Source organism: Trichosurus vulpecula, chromosome 2 (genome assembly GCF_011100635.1).
Source record: "Trichosurus vulpecula isolate mTriVul1 chromosome 2, mTriVul1.pri, whole genome shotgun sequence".
NCBI classification, from domain to species: Eukaryota; Metazoa; Chordata; class Mammalia; order Diprotodontia; family Phalangeridae; genus Trichosurus; species Trichosurus vulpecula.
Window position 1 is genome coordinate 120,995,623 of NC_050574.1, and position 13,153 is coordinate 121,008,775.

The following is a 13,153-nucleotide window of genomic DNA, read 5'->3' on the forward strand; positions in this document are numbered from 1 at the left end:
CAGAGACTACTTGGGGGCCAGGAAGCTAAAAATCTGACCAGAGTTGAGGGAGTTAAATGAGGAGCCCCTGCTACCCTATGCAATCGGGATAACAGAGTTATATCTCTGTTCTAGTGAGTTCAGGTGGGAATTGGGCAGGTTTGACCCTCTAAAGATAAGTTCCCTGTCCACCCTGCTATAAAATACAGGAAGTCCAGGTGGGTTAGAAATAGAAACCCCAAAGAAATAGGCAATTTGGAATAAGCCACCACATGAAAGACAAATCTCAGGATCATAGGACCAAAAATTTAGAGTTAAAGGGGGTCTCAAAGGTCATGTGGTCTAATTCCCTCATTTTACAGATGAGGGAATTAAGGTATGCAGACAGGAAGTGGCTTGTCCACAGGCACAAAGGCAGTGAGTGAGTCAGGATTAAGACTCAGGTCCCAGGATCCAAGTCCAGAACTCTTTCTATTGTACCACAAATGTTCAGATGAGAGATGAGAGGTCAAATTGGAAGTGTTAGGTTGTGGGGAGTAGTCCTGGTATGAGTAGAAAAAAATAATTGGAACCCCCTTATTTGTTCAAAACATCCTATACTTTAAAAATCAACTTAATTCCCCAAACTACTGCTGAAATCTCTACACTTGTAGAATATGTGAAAAACATCAGAATTCTCCACCATGCCACATCTTCATATAATAACCAGGTGTGGCCAGTATAGAAGGTCACATTGGGAGTTGGTGCCTTATGATGGAATACTGGGAACTGAATAAGACAGTCGCCCCCAATTCACTCTGACCGGGAAATATTCTTACAACGTTCACACGTTGGTATCAAATTCTCCTATGTATTGTCCTAATATTGCTTAATATAATTTGGACAATGTGCCTCATCCTGCTGTGGTTTCCTCCATTATCATATTGATAACATCATGTTGGTTGAAGATTCTTTCAACTATTCCCACTGCTACTGAGGTATGCAGTCATTTCTCATCTCCTCTCTCAGTGAGTAGAGATTTAACCTTCAGCCTTTCAAGATTAGCGAAATTTGGGAAGACTCATTAGATGGAGTATACTTAGTCCATGTCCACTACAATGCAGGATAAACTGCCAGGCACTGAGCTAAGTACTTTTATAAACATTTTTTCATTTGATCTTCACAATAACCTTAGGAAGTAAATGCTATTATTATTATTCCTATTTTTGCAGCTGAAGAAACTGAGACAGACAGAAATTAAATGACTTGCCCAAGATCACAAACTAATAAATATCCTAAGGCCAAATCTGAACTTGGGTTTTCCTGATTCCAGGACCAGTTGTTTATCCACTGTGCCACCTTGCTGCCTCTATAAGGCACTCAAACCAATGGCCCTTGAAGCAGTAACCTTTCTGAGACTACCACCTAATATAGTACATTGGTAGTCACTGAGAACCCAACCTAAGGACATTCTCTGTTGTTGCATTCTGCGATTTCCATCCTTGGGTGGGTTATTCAAGATTTTAAGCATACAGAGTAATGGGATCCAGAATGCCTCCACTGTTAAGTGGAAATGGTATATTTACGAATATGCCAAACCCCTTCACTACCATCTTAAGCACCTTTATTATAAATAAAGTCTTTGGTCTCCCTGTGGGTAGTGTCTTTATTAAACCTCCCATCTCCCCTCCTCCCCCCAACAAGGCCAACTCTCACCACCTGGCCATTTTCTAATTTATTTGGACACTTCAAACATCTCTGATGCTTGGTACAAAGGTGGCTCTACCTACTGTGAATATGATGTTCACCCCTGGTTTTCTACCAGTTTCTAGTAAATACCTGAGGAATGAAGTCCTCCCTGCAAGCTGAACTCTAGGCTGCATAATGGCCTGTACAGTTGCCCTCCAAGGAGGGAAGGAGCAAGTCATAATTTATAAGAACTGATATGAATTCTTAGACTGTTGCGTTGACTTCACCAAGAGGTAGAAAGTCTAAAAGCTCTAGATTATCAAGGCTACCCCCAGTATATTTTTGAAAATACATAGAAAGAAGTTCAGGAGGGGACTTAAAGACCAGTAGGACACTGTTGGACCTACCATTCAACATGCCACATGTAAGAAAATCAATTCCATATAATTCATCTTTCTCTGTTCTTTATATAAGGAAATATTCATATTGATATTTCTCAAGTTCATAATTTATTTTTAAAAAATTTAAAGAAATAAAAAAAATCAAAAGGCAATGGATGCTATGGAAGAACCAGGGAATTTTTATACTCCATGCGAGAAAACATAGCTAGGAATGTGAACCTAGGTATAGGTGTCCCCTAAGAGAAAGATAGTAGCCAGGACCCTAGGAAAAATGTTAATACAAGTGAATGGGAGATATTATGTCAGGCCAAGGGACAAGTTACAAGCAAATGGACTATAAACTCTTCGCTTCTCCTTACAGACATAATTTTGCAGATGTTCTATAGTGGCCATACTCCTAAACTTTGCTTGGCTTGAGAAGTCAGTCTTCTTTTCATAGTTGTTTGGTGCTATCTTCAATAGACCTCTGATCAAGTCATGATCCTGGCATTACCATACTTGCTCTAATTTCAAAGAGTTGCTAGGATTTTTGTCCTGTTTCTTTTCCTTTTTTTTTTAAAGGAAGTGCTTCATGCGCTGTTCCCCCAGAGCACACTATCTACCAGTTCAGGTCTTCATCCTGGAGGGAATATGCCAGGATTAAGACCAAGAGCAGATTGATGTGGGGACCACTGGGCCTTTACAGTGACTAGGCCACTTGGTATAAGTGATTCAAGTCATATGCACAGCCCCCCTTCAGCATAGAGACCCAGAATAAGGATGTAGGTATTACCGTAACAAATATTGTCCAATCTAGTTGGCTAAATGTACTAGGACCAGTCTTTGGTAACTTGACAAATCCCAAGTAAGGTAGTGCCAAGAAGGAAGTATAACTCTTTGGACCTAAAAGAGTCCAAACCCTTCATTTTAAAGATGAGGAAACAGAGATCTGGAGAAGTCAGTTCACCATGGAAGGTAAAGCGAGATTTAAGAGGAAGCAATTTTCTGTATCTGGTGCCTCAAATATAGAAATATCCTATCCTCCTACTGTTCTTAAATATCAGTGCAATATTCCTTGCACTGGATTCAAAGGGTTCAAACCCACATCTCCCAACTACAAGTCCATGCTGCACTCAAACATTAGTAAGTAATATAATGTTGCTAACATAAAATTTACAACCCAAAGATAAAAAGAACCTTAGAGATAATTTAGTGATACATTCTAGAACTAAAAAGAACCAGACCGAACATCAAGATGGAGGCCTTGGATTTGTTTGGGCCTTCAAGCTAAGAATGATTTTTACATTTTTAAATAAAATTTTGCTATTATATTTAAAACTGTTAAAACCATTCTTAACTTATAGCTGCTGACTCCTTATCTAGTCCAATTTCTTATTTTTCAGAGGAGGAAACAGCCATGGGAGATTAAATGATTTGCCTAAGGTCAAACTTTTGACAAGTGGAAGAACCAAAATTCAAACTCAAGTCTTCTAAATCCATATACATGTTCCTTCCAACACAACATAAAAGGGAAACAAAATGAGATCCTAAAGAAATAAAAAGCCTAGGGCCACAGTTTATCTTAATCCTGTTTGTTTTAATTGAGGTTTCTATTTTTCTGAAAAGGGATCACCAGTCTCTTTGCTCAGGGAAAATAACAAATCTAAAACTACCTATTACACCATGTCCAAGCAAATTTTAAAGTTGACTGCTTACTGAGGTTCAGTCTCTTTTTCTCCCAGCAGCTATTTTCACTCACTATACAGTTTATGCTTATAATTCACATTTTAAAAGAAATAAATGAGACTGGCTGTTAGTCATCTCTTGGATAATTCTGATGTATTCCAAAGTTTCCACTAGCAGCATGAGCTTGTTATATTGTTAGCAGAGGAGACAGTTTACCTTGAACCTTTAAAAACCATCTTAAGTCTAGGTGAAAAGTTCTGACCCATCCCAAAGAATGTGCTGAGACTACCACAAAATCAAGAGGCTTGAAGAAGGAAAAATACCCGAACCTACCAACTCATTACTTGTGGATGTAAGTCGTAGTTTTTCTTCAATCTCCTTTCCGATTTTCTGAACAGTCACCTGAGTCTGTTTAATTGCACATTGAGCTCTGTGAAGCCTGCAAATAAAAGTTACAGTGAATGAAACCCAGCTTCTTGACCCAGCAGAGGAAAGGAGAGGAGAACTCATGGTTTTCCTACCCTTTCAAATTTACAAAGAGAGCACTTTTCTCACTATAATCTGCTGTAAGGGAGGTGGTTCAAGGATTATTATTCCTATTTTACAGGTGCTCAGAGAATGGGAGTCACTGGTCCAACTGAGAAATGTCAGATATAGGCCTCCATCCAACCCAGGGCTCCAGACAAAGCTCCTCTCACTGTGCTGGGCCAGCCTCTCACATGGATATGATCATTTATCCCACTGACTAACAAGAGGTACCAAAGTCAGAACAAGGACAGTAATATAGCACTTTACAAATACTTTTTCATAACAAGCCTATAAAGAAGGTGAAACAAGTATTTTTATTTCCATTTTATAGATGAAAACACTGAGACACAATGATGCTAACATTTACCCTAGGGCATACATGAACATCATGGAGCATCAGACTCCGAACTCGAGTCATCTGACTCAGAAACCAATACTGTCTGCACCATTCTACTTCACAGGCTAAAAAGATATAAACATGATAGAAAAGTATGTCTATTAATTCAAAGAAACAAAATGATCAATTTCTTCAGTCTTCAGCATATTTCAAAGCATTCACAACAACTGTAAGAACTACAGGAGGAGTGGAAGAGGCTATCCTGAGAGAGCCCAAAATATATAGATCACTCTCCATGCCAGAAATAAAATTATAGGGAATTAATTTTAAAATAATAGAACTAAAAAGGACTTCAGAAGTTACCTAATACAACTCCTATCTGTCACCAGAACCTCCTCAATGACAGTACCGACAAGAGATCATTAAGTCCTCACTTGAAGACTTCTGGAATAGGCAACTTAAGTGATACTCAGGGGAACTCACTCCATACAAAGATTTAATCTGAGAAATTAGCTAGATATGACTTAGAGGGGGGAGGGAGGGTTGTTTAAAAAAAAATTTTTTTTCATTTAAGTACAGACCTGGGTTGTACTAAATGCCTTCTAACATTCATTTCAAATCTTGCGATTCTTTAACTTCATTATTATTAGGAAGCTCTTCCATATATTGAACTAAAATCTCCATGTAATTTCCATTTGATGGTCTTATTTTTGTCCAATTTGGAGATAAATATCTAATTCTTCTTTCATATAACAACTCCTATGTTTGTTAATAGGTAACACTATTATAAAATTATAAACTTGAGGAATTTTAAATTTGGAAAGGGCACTACAAATCAACTAGTCTTGCTGATGAGCTAACTGAAGCCCAGAAAAGAGAAGTGATTTGTCTAAAGTCAACAGCTAACAATGACTTTCGCTGAATAATATTTACTTAATGCTAAAAAAAAAAAATAACACGCTCCCAGTCTAAAATCCCGAATTAGACAGCTAGGTCTAACCAAAAGGGAGTGGGGTGAGAAAGAAAAAAGTCTGGTAGAAAGGGAGAGACAACAAGAGATAACAATGTAAAAGGTGTTGGTGCATGGGAATAAGATCCAAATTAGCTACTAGGTCCATAGTAACACTTCATCGCAACATCTGACCAAAATCAAGGCTAACTGCTAAACGGTAAATCAGATGAGAACTCTGATTTTAACTTTTCTGTTTCATGTATTCTTCATATACTTACACATCACAAAAATGATAACCACTCCATACTGAGTGTTATTTCTGCAACAAAGATCTCTTTACAACAGATCTAACAGAGCTGATTCCTCTGCCAACAATAAAATTATGAACCCACGCACATACACATTTCAACCAAACTTTGAATTTTCATAAACTACTATATGGCCACAGAGAATTGCTTAGCTCATTCTACTCATTATTCCTATTTTCCTAATGGACAGAGTTTTCTCAAGATTCCCAAGGAATCCCACTGAAGAAGTGTTACCCTACTCTCCAAGCTTCTGGTTGTGACATGTTTATTTGTTTGTTTGTTTGCTTTCAAATCCTCCAACAACCATACTGTCTCTCAGTGTTGTACTTTGGGGTATTTAAAAGAATAGAATTCAGGTTCCTTATTGTAATGATACAATGGTCTCCAGATCCATCTAGATCCATGAGAACAAAGTTAAATCTGAAAAAGAAAAAAAAAAGTGACTGGCTTCTCAGCTTTCTCTCATACAATTTCCTCTCACATGCTCTCTAAAAATGTTCCTCACCCAAACTAAACTGATGAACAGAAAGATTTCTAAAATCTCTATGAATCATCCTACTCTGCAGCCTTGCCACTATCTTGGGCTTCTCAGCAGAGCAGGTGCAAGACTACAGTACGGGAGAAGGGAAAGAGTCAGATTTTTAAACATTTTTGTTTTCAGATGTTAGGCTCTTTGGCAGTTAAAATCCTATGAGCCAGTAAAAACTCACTACAGATCAGTGATTGCGAAGAACTCTTCTACCATCCCAGAAAAGAGCCCATACTCTTCCTCCTCCACATCTTGTCTCAGGTGATCTCTATACACAGAATGGCCTCTTTCCCTCCTATCATTCCTTCAAGATCAAGTTCAAATACTCCTGCTTCTAGAAAGTCTTCCCTGGTAGCACTAGTAAGAAGTAGCATTTCCTTCATGTGATAGCATAGCACTTTGTACTGTTCTTATTCATATTATAACTGGTGCTTTATATAGGTATGAATATATGTATATTTTGTGTCACATCTATAAAATTATAAGTTTCTTGAGGGCAACGTGATGTAACAAAAAAATATTGGAAGTAGAAATGAACAGACCTGAATTCAAATCCTACCTATGACATTTATTAGCACTGTGACTATGAGTAAGTTGCTTAACCTTGCTGTGCCTCAGTCTCCTCAACTGTCAAATGGGGATAATACTTCAAATCCCTGAGATTAGGGCCTCTTTTTTTTTCTTTTGTATTCCCTTCACTTAGCACATAGTCTAGCACATGATAGGCATTTAATACTCCCAAGGAATGTTGTGAGGAAAGTGCTTTGTAAATCACAGTGTCACACAAACACAAAAGATTATTAATATTTTTAACTCTCTCAGTACCAAGCACAATAGATAGCCAAGAGCAGGTACTAAAAAAATGCTTATGACATGAATGAGTCATTGATTTCAAAATAATCAACATTTTAACTTTTCTAAGCTATGCAAACCATATCACTAAAAGATAAATATTTGTTTTTTGTGAAGGCAAAGAACTAGAAACTACGGGGGTGCATTTCAATTTAGGAATGGCTGAACAAATTATAGCATAAGAATGTAATGGAATATTATAATGCTGTAAGAAATTAAGATCTGGTTTCAGAAATTCTGGTAAGACTTGTATGGACTGATTCAGGGTGAATTAAGAAGAATTAGTAGAACAATTTATATTGTATCATCAATACTGTAAAAACAAATCATTTAGAAAGATTTAAGAATTCTGGTCAATATAATGATTAATTATGACTCCAGAAGACTCATGACAAAGAATGCTACCAACCCCCTAACAGAAGAATGATATAGTAGTATGCAGAATGAGACACAAATTTTTGGATTTATCAATATGGGAATTTGTTTTAATTATGATTATTTGTTAAAAGGGTTTTGTTTTTCTTTTTTTCATAGTTGGAGGAAGGTGATGTGGGGAGAAAAAAATATATGCTTGATAAATGAAAAAATTAATTTTAAAAAGTTCTAAATAAATGGCTAATAAATTAAGGAACACTAATCTAGAGAAATAAATATCATCATAGGTAAAATTCATGGTAATCAATAAGAATTTCAAGGCATTCCTAATTGGAATATCTGCTAATAGAGGAAACAACAAAATAGTCTATTTCTTTAAAAAGAGAGGGGGAAGGAAGAAAGTTCTGTCTGAAACTCACTGGTACTATGCAAACAACCTTGTCAAATGGTTAAGACTTTGAAAATAAAAATGATTCATGACCATAATTAATGTATGACTTCAACTATTTGGCTCTTACTGCCCCAGACGATTTCTGATCTTACCTTAGGGGCTTAAAACACACAGACAGTGTCACATTTCCTCCAATCTTCAGTGTTATCCAAATAAAATTTCAGAGCCCTTGCTACATCAAGACAGTGCAATAACGTTCCCTTTGTAACTTAGCAGGAGAATAAAGTTTTGGAGTTCTGGGGCTTTTAAAAATAACACAAAACATCTCGATTCCACCTCAGGGAAGGGAAGCAGTCACCCTATCTCTACAACTGGCTGCCTGGTTTCAAGAATGTTCCTTGATTTTGCAAGCCTGGGAAAGGAATCCACAAGGAAAGAGAATATTATCTAGTCCCTTAGGGTGACTGAAGAATCACCATAATGCCAACTCCAAAGGCCAAAAAAAAAAATCTTCCTTTCATTAGTGCTGGGGGACAAAATAATACTGCACGGTATATATTATGGTCAGAGAAATGTTATTTCTGACAGTCTGTGTGAAAAAGACCTGCATTTTGTAATGCAATAAGAATCAACAGTGTGATATGGTGCTCAAAAAAATGAATCCAGCCTGCATTAGAAGCAGTGTCCAGAACATAGCAGGTAATGGTGCCACTGTCTACTGTCTGGGCACAACTATAAGGAGAATACTGCATGACCCAATTTAGAAAGGACATCAACAAAGCAGAATGTTCTAAAAGGAGGGTAACCAGGATAGCAAGAGGACCTACAGTCCATACCCATGCGGATCTCTATAAGAAACTGTAAGAAGGAGGTCAGTCCCTGCTTTCAAGGAGCTCACATACTAAGGGGGAGATAACATACACAGAAGGTTTCAGCTGCAAGGCACATGGGAAGGTCTCAAAATCTTTAGTATGCAACAGAGATGATAATGCCTCTTCTTTAATTATTTCCACTGATAAAATGATATCAATTTCTGGTGTTAAATCATCTAAAAATGCTAAGGATGGGGCAGCTAGGTGGCACAGTGAGTACAGCACCTGTCCTGGAGTCAGGAGGACCTGAGTTCAAAACCAGTCTCAGACACTTGACACATATACTAGCTGTGTGTGACCTTGGGCAAGTCACTTAACCCCAATTGCCCTGCCCAAACAAATAAATAAATAAATGAAATGAAATGAAATGCCAAGGACTCTGGCAAGAATTTTATTTTCTGGCTCTTCAGTAGCTGGGGCTACAGCACCTGCAGGAGCTGTTGCCAGGCTGCATCTCCACAGGGTCTGCATCCCAGGATGATGGCTGGTGACTACAGACTGGAAGCAATGCCGGCTCCTTACATTCAGGATCCTGAGCTATCTCCACTGGGATATGAGAAGGGACAGTAGTCATGGTGGTGGTGGTGGTGGTGGTAGTAATGGTTTAACTTGCTTGGCACGTGCTGCCTCCTGTCACTCTCCCAGGGTGTCCTGCTGCCTCAGGTAGACTAATTTGTCTGCCTTGTATCCAACAGATGGCTGACAGGTGGTCAGGATGGGAGGTCCTTCCTTCATAGGAGCTGCTTCCCCAAATAATGTCTGAGAGGGCTGGGCAAGACAGCAAAGGTGATCTGAGTGGTACTGCCACTGCCAAGCATCTTGCACATCAGCTGGTATTGGTCCTGATGTTGGTGATGAACCTGGGGCTCTTCTCCACAATGATGTCTCCCTTCAATGATGGCTATGGGGGTTGGGATGAAAGTAAAACTGGTAGTTTGGAGTGACTGCTAATCCCAAGGCTCTTGGGTTTAGGGTCTTGGGCTGTCACCATCAGTTTCTGAAGAGCTACTATTGAGAATACTTGAAAGTAAATAGGGAATAGGGAAAAGATGTGCTCCCCTAGTCTTCCCTGTCTATGCAATTTGGTTTGTCTCCTCTCCCCTCTCTCACATCATGATTATCCTATTTGACATCCAAATCAGATTTTTTTTTAACACTCCTCTATTCTATTAAAAAAAATTATTTTCAGAAGTAATCACGGAAGTGAAACTAACAACAATAATGCCCCCCCAAAATGCAATGAATGTGTTCACATCGAATACAGCACATATAATATGAGTAAAAATAAAGTAAAAATTACAGTAAAAAAAAATGAAAATAATAATGGATTAATATTTTAGTTACATTAATACATTTTTAAATGGGGGGGAAAATTTACACTTACATATTGTTCTGTTGCAGTAATGAATAATAACACAATAGTTTCTGTTTTCAAGCCTTAATTTCTGTAAATTTGTCAGGCTTTGTCAAAATTAATCTGCTTTACGTATTCATATTCAATAGCCAATATGGTCAGATTTGTCGATCTATCTTTGCTCACAGGCGATTGAGAATACTTTTTGTTAATTTTAATTTTGAAAAGTCTCGCATGAAACAAGAGATATATGGGTAGAGAAAGTCTTTAGGTATAAGTTTGACAGATTTTTAAAAATTCTATTTCACAGGTAAATTTTAACAAAACTGAAATGATTGCAAAAGGTACAATTTAAGCAATTACTAAATCATACCAATGATGTAACACTGTATTTTCTTGATATATTCTTTAGTTTCAAAACAATTTAAAAAGAATTAATTTCCATTTTAAAGAACTATTCAGTTTCAGTAAAATATTTCATATATGAATTGAGATTTTCCCTAACCAAACAGAAATACTATACTTCTAAGTTCACATTGTCCCTATTTTAAATTTAAAACACAAGTATCCAAGTGGTTACACAGAATGAAACAAAGTAAGTACTTCCAGTTGTCTTTACCATCACTGTACTATCATTGTTTATTTCTGCAGAGATGTGTGGTACCACAGCATCTAGAGACACAAAGTACACCTAAAGTGACTGCCAATGATTCCAAACCATTAAGAACTTACTCTGGAAATAAACTCCTTGACTGTACAACTGAGAATTCTCTGAATTAACTACCAAAAAAAAATACAATATTTACTGTTTTTAATTCTCCACAAATATTGCCTAAAGAGGGGCAGACTACTCCCACCACCTTGATATTCTAAGTACCACTTATATTGGCACATGGCCACATAAATTTTACCTGTTTCATATGTAAACACCCTCAGGACAAGGATCATAAATCCTTTTTAATATCTGAACCATGGTTAACGTCATATGGGTTCAAGAAAGAATGATGGCCAAAAATCAGAAGACCTAGGATTGAATTTCAGCTTCCTCATGTCTGAGTTGTCTAATCTTGGGAGACTCATTAACCACCCTGGGTCTTAGTTTCTTCCTCTGTAAAATGAGGAGAGATAGACTCTAAAATCCCTTCCAGTTCTAAATTCTATGATTCCCATGATCAGTACATGGGAGGCATTCAATAAATACTTGATGGATGGAATATGACTTTGTCCTAAAAGACCAGAAGCTTACCATAATAACAGCAGCTTACAGTTCTTTGGCTTAGACCTTTCCTAGAGCAGGATACAATGTCCAGCCCTTGCTTAATCCCCAGTGTTAGCAAGGTTGAATCAGACAGGATACTACTGACAGTCACAAAATTGCCCACACTCTAATGGAAAAGTAAATAGTAACAGGGTGGGTTTGAAACTTACTGGGCCGGCTGAAGTGGGAACAGAGGCATGTGACACTCAACGTGACAGGTTAAACGAAGAAGTGCCCTTAAAAACAAACACTGGAAAAGCAACACAGTTACGGAACAACAGTCAACTGCTGGCATTTCCAAATTGCATCTCAAGTAACAGCTTCACTTCAGGAAAATGAAGTTTCAAGCGAACCACATTTGGCTTAACAGCAGGCTAAATTACTCCCAGATTTTCTCATAATAATGTCCATGTGCATTTTAGTAAGCTTAATTTAAAATATATGCATTATATATATATTAAATGACTCTTATGAAGTATACTGAATATGTACGTATAAGACACTTATAACAGCTAAGTAGCCTAAACTTAGTTTCAGTTCAAAAGTCCTTGGACTATTCCACCAAAACACCTTCAACAACACTTCAAATAGATTTGTGACTCAGATTTCCATTTGTTTCAAGATATTTCTTCAGTGATCATTTATGGTACAATAGATGGGTCAGTAGAAGAGAGGGAAGAAGAGGGAGAAGGGAGAGAGGTACGGAGAGAAGGGAAAGGGTGAAGGGAAAGGGAGCGGGGGATAGAAAGATACACAAAGGGAGAAGAGAAAAAGAGAGAGGGAAAATAGGAAGGGAAAGGGGTGGAAAAGGACAGACAGAAGAAGAGGGAAAAAAGAGGAAGAGAGCATTCATTTTAACGGGGGACGTGTGTGTGTTTGTGTATATACACACACATATATCTGTATGTATGTCTACACACATAAAACAGATATAAGGTAACCTTAGGGTGGTAAACATTAAAAGCTGGGGGTTACAGGGTGTTGGTGCGAGAGGCTGGAACCAGCAAAGGCTTTCCATATTCTAACCCATCCAGATTTATTTCCTACTATTTCCCCCAAGATACGTGTTATCCACTAGCCAAGTTATTTTCTTTATTTTTCCACAGATGCACTTATCTCCACATCTTTGCTCATATCATTTTCTATTCCCTTCGCCACATAACACCAATACCCTCGCCAGCACATTTTTAAAGACCCAGATCAACTCCCATTTTCTTTACCTCTTTCCTGTTTATTTCATATTAATCTGACCTCTTTACATTTACTACTGTCCTTCTAAATGTAAACAGTACCTTACTATCTTAAAGACTGTGCCTATAACTTATCCCATAATTATTTTACATGAATGTTCTTGGCTATACAATAGACTCCATGCTCCCTTTGACTTTATGCTTCTCACTCTCTCCTTAATCCCTTTCCACTTCCCCACTAAGCCTAGTTCAGGGCTGAACACTGTAGGCACTTGACATAGCTGTTTACTGAGTAATATAAAATCAATTCAAAACATGGCATATTACATGTGTTAAGATAGCATTTGCTTTGTTGTGACTCATCAGGTCCAGTATTACTTGGAACTGCTCCAGAGTCAGAGGGCTTATATTCAAATCCCATTTTTATACTTATTAACTTGAATAATTTAACTTCCCTAGAACTTAGTTTCCTCATCTATAAAATGAAGGGGTTG

At 37.6% G+C, this 13,153-nt stretch overlaps 1 protein-coding gene across 1 annotated transcript in view; it reads right to left on the minus strand.

Annotated features, from left to right (window-relative positions):
* The window catches only part of UVRAG (UV radiation resistance associated), a 416,256-nt gene that overhangs the window by 257,573 nt on the left and 145,530 nt on the right, over positions 1–13,153 (minus strand). Inside the window, exon 7 of the mRNA XM_036745375.1 lies at positions 4,047–4,152. Coding sequence (XP_036601270.1) covers positions 4,047–4,152 — 106 coding nt within the window. The remainder of the gene's footprint in view (positions 1–4,046; positions 4,153–13,153) is intronic.